The sequence below is a fragment of the Antrostomus carolinensis genome, unplaced genomic scaffold (genome assembly GCF_000700745.2).
Source record: "Antrostomus carolinensis isolate BGI_N321 unplaced genomic scaffold, ASM70074v2 scaffold39083, whole genome shotgun sequence".
Taxonomy (NCBI): Eukaryota; Metazoa; Chordata; class Aves; order Caprimulgiformes; family Caprimulgidae; genus Antrostomus; species Antrostomus carolinensis.
Window position 1 is genome coordinate 19517 of NW_010303810.1, and position 7462 is coordinate 26978.

General features: G+C 40.4%; 1 protein-coding gene across 1 annotated transcript in view; it reads left to right on the top strand.

The window, feature by feature from the left end:
* DZANK1 (double zinc ribbon and ankyrin repeat domains 1) overlaps positions 1 to 5919 on the top strand; it is a 24071-nt gene extending 18152 nt beyond the window's left edge. The window contains exons 14-20 of the mRNA XM_010164235.1: positions 642 to 716; positions 1639 to 1735; positions 2911 to 2999; positions 4248 to 4328; positions 4892 to 5019; positions 5454 to 5528; positions 5754 to 5919. Coding sequence (XP_010162537.1) covers positions 642 to 716; positions 1639 to 1735; positions 2911 to 2999; positions 4248 to 4328; positions 4892 to 5019; positions 5454 to 5528; positions 5754 to 5919 — 711 coding nt within the window. The remainder of the gene's footprint in view (positions 1 to 641; positions 717 to 1638; positions 1736 to 2910; positions 3000 to 4247; positions 4329 to 4891; positions 5020 to 5453; positions 5529 to 5753) is intronic.
* The last annotated feature ends 1543 nt before the right edge of the window (positions 5920 to 7462 follow it).

Sequence of the window (7462 nt, forward strand, 5' to 3'; positions counted from 1 at the left end):
GAAACCATTGCCCTCAAAAGCAACAGAAGTGACTCAAAGTAGATGCCAACGGTCTGGGTTTAATGCTGCTTTTTCAGTTTTCATGCAGATTAGAAATATAATCAACCTTATCTCAAAATTCTCAACCTGCTGCAATATAACCTCGTCAGTTTCATTCCACTTCTTTATAATCCCCTGTGCACTTATTTATGTATCATTTCAACAGTCTTCTTGCCAGCATGCCAGTCTCAATGAACTGATATGGAAAATTGCCCACGGTTTAGACAGACTGTGTTTCTACACACTGGTAGAACTGAAGCAGCAACCAGTTCTCCTGGAGCAGGGAGTCCTAAGGACAACACAGCCTGTCACGCAGCTGCAAAATCTGTGTGAACGAATGAGCTTTCATGAAGCATAGCATTGTTACAGCTTTTGGATTCATTTGGCATTTCAGTCATTCTGGTATTTCCAGTTACTCAATATACTACCTGCCCCTTGCTCAGTGAGATGGGAAGTGTTGGTACAATATCACAAGTAGGCAAAAGCCATGGGTGTGATTTTGTGTATTGGGTCCATAATAAACATCATCAGCAAGACTTATTCCTAAAACTATTTCTGTGCACTTTTTGTAAGAGAGACTAATGGTTACTCTTTCGCTGTAGATTAATTCTGCTACCATCCACGAGGATGACTATGAAGTCACTATTACACTGAATTATGCTCTTGCTCTTAACAAGGTCAGTTCAGAGGATGAGGCCTCTTGTTACGCAACTGGTCTAAAGCTGTCACTAGACCGCTCAGTGTAACACATATATTTTAAATTCAGGTCTAAACAATAAATTATTTTGTTCAGAGGGTGTTAACTCATAACTTCTGAGAAAGAAATCTTTTTCTGTTGGAGCTGGCTGAACAGGTATCTTTATCAGATTAAGACAAGCTTCATGGTTATGTTGCTAACATCTTGCATTTCATTAGTTTGCTATTAATATTAACATTTTTCTTCCAGCTGATGTTTGATTATTCTAGCACCCCTTAGCTCTTGATCTGAGAGCCCCCTTTTCTTCAGTCTGCATATCGTGCTCTTAAGAAACAAGCTTAGTCATTTTCAATAGTTTGTAGATAAGGTTTGCCAGAGCTCCTGTTAACTGTATTCAAACATCCAAATCCCTACCTCCAGAATCACCATGTTCCAAAAAAACACCCACGTATTCATTTCCACCTTTTCAAAGATTAAAGTCTTCCATTTCAAAGATCCAAAATGCAGACTGTATCTCTTGTATAGAACCTTTAAAAGCTTACCTTGCCAAGTGGTGCCTGAAAAGGTGTATCACATCATTTCACAAGTGAGGAATTAATCAGATCTCTCAGGTGGCAGACACACTTTCATTTGGATGAGAGTCTTCATTTTGTTAAGTGAGGTTGTGTCACTTTTTCCTTTTCTAAAAATTAAAACAAATACCTAACACAAGGTGTAGAAAAAAATGCTATTTTTTTGCCTCAAAACAGAGTTCAGTTACACATAATTCGTCTTGTGCTAATTTGAGACTGATATTAAAGGCTTACATATTTTTCATATGCAACACCAGTTTTGTGCTACTAAGACTGTTAACAGCATTACATTATAATCTGACTAACTGCCTGCATTTGATGATTCTACAGGATATTCATACTAATAAACCAGTGAAGTTCAGCAGCCACTACCTGAACACTGTAACAAAAGTCAGAGGTGGACAGGACGGCAGTCAGCCTAGTCTTGGTGAGATTTCCACCCCCCACCTCCTGCCTCCATCTTTTTCAGTAGTCAAGAATACACTGAGATAGGCAAACAAACATGTGGGCACACTCTACGCCTACTGAAGCTGATCTTTAAGTCTCAAATTGTGGCTGAGTTGAGATCTAAGCAATGTACAGACTGTTAAAAGCTCGTGGGAATGCTTCATCCCTAGAGGAAAGCTGGAGACCAGTAAACTGCAGCCCCAGCTCATAGCAGTGCCTTTATTACAGTGATAAAACTTTAGATTCTTTGCACGCTCTTTTACAATAGGAGCTATAAATGTCAATATTATCTCTACTTTTGAGCTTTGGCACATTTGGCAAAGATGAGAAATGATGAAATACATTAATTTTAGACCTAGTTTTGAGAGATGCTTAACATGCATCTCTCATTGGTGTTGGTAACAGCTCAGCATTTAAGGCATCTCATATTGGACTTAGGTTTTTATTACATCAACTAGCTATAAAGTCAGCATTAGAAATCAGAAATTCCTAGTATAATTTGACATACTTTGATTCATGTATAAGCTTCAGCCAGTTTGTGCTTCTAATCTAAGACTTGGCAAGCAGCAGGCACAGCTAGGAGTTGGTTTGCTGGAGTGTCAATAAAAAGATTCCGATTCAAGGCACTCTGGAAACACCAGTTCAAAGGGTCCCCACATACTGCATAATTTCTTTATCAACCCTCCTGCACATCGGTAGATTACGTCTCTTAAAAATAATGTATGTACATATCTACTGAAGGTCCTCTAGTCTTGTTCTTAAGTACTTGGGAGCTAAAGAGCACTGAAAAACTGTAAGGTTTTTGGTCAAAACAATTAATGAATCTGAGTCAAGCCTGTTTAATAGCTGCAGCTAGTTAGAAAAACAAAACAAAACAAAAAACCAACTCCAACCCCCAAATTCCACATTTCATTTAATCTTCATTTCAAAATAGCAAGTTTTTAAGCCTGCCTGAGTATAAAGCTTTTGTTCAAACCAGTCTGATCTGCAACAAAAATGTCATCACTTTCTCTTGTAGAAAACTGATAAATACTGCTTTCATTTCAACACAAATTGAAATATTTTTGTGGATAAATTATTTCCAGATCTCTCCCCTAAGTTCTTGTTAGGATACTGACTTTGCTTTGAATTAACACTTGTTTCCCATTCTGGTAGGCAAAGATGATCATAGTATTTTCCATTCAAGAGGCAAAACAAAGAGAACGAAGTCAAGGACACTTGCAGAGAAAGAAGATAAGCTCTCCGTACGTATCTTCTGCCAGTACAGGAAAAAGTACAGATAGAGCAGCACTGACGTGAAAGAAGGCATGCAAGGATGAAAACAGAAAGCTTTTGATACTGACTGTGGTGAGGGAGAAGGGGACAAAAGTCCAACTTAACATAAACCTGAAAATTGGTAGCTCACATTTATTACAGAACTGGAAATCACCAAACTTTGTTCCTACTGAGAGCTTAATTAGATTGTTGCTTTCATTTTGGGACCCATTCTGTTTTACTGACACAGCATTAGGCCTCAAGACTGTTGCAGACTGATTTTGTTACAGGTTATTCTCAGAAGCAACATCAGATAGAGGCATTATCATCTTCCCTTGACTCTTGCTACCTCTTTTGACTCCATAGGACATACCCTTGGCTGGGTTGGAACTCCCGTTTCCACATCTAGTAGTCACATCTTCCCTGTGAACTAGACAAGGGGAAGATGATCTACACAAGCTTTTAAGTTAACTCAGTTTTCCCATAAAGCTGAGATGTCAGCATAACTGTGAGCTAGCTTAATGCAAGAAGCAAGGCTTTACTTCCACTAGAGAAAAAGCCTGGTAGTGCTGCCTACTGAATGGATCATCAGTGATAGCACAGAAAACTTCAAAAGGGAAACACACATTAACCTCAGGTTGAAGCATTTACCCAACTCAGTGGCTGAAAGATACAAAGCTTTGTGATGAGTCTAGAGATAAAAACATTTGGTCAAGTGCTTGGGCTTTTGAACATGGGCGAGAGAGGAAGGAGGTGGAAAGGTGGGAAGAAATAAAAGGGTTTTGTGTTGGTTGGTTTGTTTCAAGAATTAGTTATCAAACTTCCGTTTGGCAAAACATATTCATTTTCTAAATAAAATACTTCCACAAGTTCTGGAAGCTTCGAATTTTAATTCTATAGCAAAGAACTTGTGCTCATGTTTACTGTGGTGAGCAGACCTTTGTACAGTCCTGGAGAGCTGCACTGATTTAAAGATACTCACTTGCAGACACGTTTGCTGAATCAAGACTTCAGTAGTGAATCACCTGGGTTATCATCCAACACTTGCTCAGATTCAGAAATTCCCAGAGAATGGTCATAAGTTAGTAATGCCGAGGCTCAGCTACTCTGCATTCTTCCCTCAGCTACATTCATGCCACTGTGTGTATTTTCCACCTTTACTCAAAGGCAGAATATGACCCACCTACTTGTATTTTCATTACATGAAACGTTACTGGCTGTTTTCTGTGTTTCCACAGCCAGAGTCCAGGCAACTACTGGATGAATTGGGTCCAAATGGGAAAGGAAGAATCACCTTGGTAGAACAATTGCTCAGCAAAGTAAGTTATTGCTTGCTGGTTTCCCTTTCCAACTCTTCGGCCATTGACTGCATGAATATTAGCCTGGAATGTGACTTCACCTTCATGCTTAGGAGGCAACATCCCTGCAATACAACTGTCTTCAAGTTGAAAAAGCATTTTGGAGAAGAAACAGCCTGTTTTGCATTTATGTATGTTCTCCCTAAATTATTTTTCTGGTGTGTGAGGCATTCTTCTCTGGGTTTATCAAGGTCATATAGAAAGAAAAATATTAATTTTATGGTTTTGGGTGAAGTCCTCTGTATAGCAAAAGAAAGCAGAACCTCTGCCTTTTGGCTGTGTAGATGCACCCTGATTATGAAATCTAGCTTGACTGCCCTTGTTATACACATTTACTCTGGTTTTCAGCCAGGACAAACATTTTCAGAAGAAACACTAAGAATCAATACCACAATTTGAACATTTCTCTAGTCTTGAGCACAAAGACCATTTGCCAACTTAAACTGACATGATATTGAAGCAAGCTGGAAGCCGAGAATCTTTATGGCTTTAACAGCTCACCTTCCCTCTCCTGTGCGTTCTAGGGAGTAGACCCAAACTGCATCAGCGATGGGGACCGACCTGCTCTCACAGTTGCTGTCCTTAACAAACACCCGGAAGCAATCTCCCTTCTTGTGCAGAAAGGTGCTGACATTGACCAGCAGTCAGGACTGTAAGTAAGCACAGATTCTCTGCCTTGAGTCTTTTGAAGTTTTACCAAAAAAAGCACTTGTGCTCCCATTTCAGAGAGGATTAACCTCCCACTCCTCCTCCAAAAATCTGTAGTCAAGGAGCTACTTACAAAGCCAAATTTAAAAAACAAACAAACCTGCAAATGAGCAAAGATAATAGTATTCACAGTCCTTCATTTACTTGCCAGTTTGATGATTTCTCATCATTTCCTGTTAGAAAAGCTGCTGTTTTATTCAATTGCTTCCCCCATCCACTTCAACTTAATATGATAAACCACATTAAAGCCTACCGTGACTCCTAGTGTATTCTGTATCTTCCTATTCATTTTCCTTAGTTTAATTTGCTAGACCACTTCTCCAAGTACCTAAGGAAACTGTCCTGGTACAAAGTACATTGCTCATTCCTCCTCTGCAGGTACAACAACACTGCTCTCCATGAGGCAGTTCTGCTTGGATCAGAGGGAGGGGAGTGCATCCAAGTCCTGTTAGGGTAAGTACTGCAGCCTAGACTCTAGCTCAGCTACAAGCTACCCACAGTCTGCTGGCACACACCTAGTCTGCAGTACTGAAGGGCCAGAGCCTGGCCGAGGCTCAGATCTTATCTCATAGTGACTGAAGTTACTCTGCATCAACAATTACCTGCCAGCCACTTTGTTAATTCCAGTAACTTGGAATGAATTTAAGTAGCTTAAAACAATCTATTCTTTATTTACAGCTGCAATGCAAGCACAAAAAAGAAGAATGCAAAAGGGCAATCGGCATATGATTTGGCTGTTACAGCTGGAAATAATGAAGTTATTTCATTGTTCGCAAGTCATCTTGGACAGAGAACGTTGGACGAACTTACAAAACCCAGGAGCACTGGTCTCATCAGTGTGTGATTGCAACTGCCTTCTCCCCAAGATGGAGTTTGGAGGTTCTTCGAGTTTGGGAGTACCTAAGCACGCACATCCAGTTGTGTCTGCGGAATTCACAACCCCATACAATCAGCTCAGGCCCCGTAATAACCAACTAGTTTGTACAAGATTCCCCCATTCCTTCCCAGCAGTTCAGGGTGCAACTTTTCACTGTCCACACTCTGTTTGGCAAGATTTTCCTTTTCAAACCTGTGCAAGGAGGGGGACCAGCCAAACTTTCCAAGGCGCAGGACATTTTAAGGAGACCTGAAGAACACTGCTTAAGACAGCATGACACGTGAGCAATAGCACTGCAAGCTGTACTTTGATTAGCTTATTTTCTATTTTGAAGTTCAAACTGCATTTGGTGCAACTCACTGCATTAAAGGTCAGCTTCTTTTCCTCCAGAAAACTGAGAAAAATTATTTTGCTGTTTTGCCTTCAACTTTTATTTATAAATGCACCAGCATGAGGCAGTAGCCAGCTACAAATAGAAGTTTACAAGGCTACCAGGCACACTAAGATTTGGTACAATTAGACATTATTAGCCAACATCCTCAGATCCTGAAGGAGTTTTAAAACTCCTTCCCCTTTTTATTTCCAAAAGAATCCAAAAGAGTTGGTATATTCAGTATAAAAATGGAAGTGCCTGCCAGCTCTTGCAAGAAACAGGAGTTTTTGCACTAGAGCCACCAGCATCTCCAAATGGAAACGGCTGGGTTTAAAAAAAAAAAAACAAAACCCCCCTCAAAAAATAACTAACAGACAAATAAAACCACAAGTAGTAATTATTAATTAAACCAACAGGAAGAATAGGAGAATCCCTGCAGAAGATAATGTATGCAGTGCATCAAACCCCAGGTACTTCCCAGACAGACTCAGGTGGGTGATGGAGAATTCCAGGTGCTTCTCACAGAGACAGCCATTCTGAAAGCAGTTTGTCTCAGCAAACACAGTCATTCAGTCAAAGCGGCAGTGCCAGGGCACGTGTACAAGACAGATGTCACCAGCAAGGGAGAGGCTACAGTAGCCTAGGAGACCAGATTCTCTATTTCATGACGCACATTCTTGGCTGCATCTTCGACCTCGGTCACCTTCTGAGAAATCTCTTTTTTCTGCAAAGAATAAAAATAATACATCACTGTCTACCACTGAACTGAGCATCATTCAGTCAAGGGGAAAACGGAATATGGCTCCCATAAGGCAAATGCTGAGAACTGGGAGTCAGGGAGCAACAAACCACTTTGGCAGCACTGTGGTGAGGAACCAAGAGGGCAGCTACACAATCCCAAGACTAGAAACTAAAGAACTGTTCCAGCATCATAGGGGTGTGGAAGAGCATCACGGTGCCGATGTGTACCTACAATTGCATTTTTCATTCGTTCTTTGTCCAGCTTCAGGAACTCCTGCAGTGTCAGGTTAGTAGGATCTTTCTGAAGGGAGAGAAAAGCACAGCCTGCAGAGTGTTTTTTGTGTTCTTCCCTGAAACAAAAAGACAAAAAAAAAAAAAAAGGAAGAAAAGGGGGAA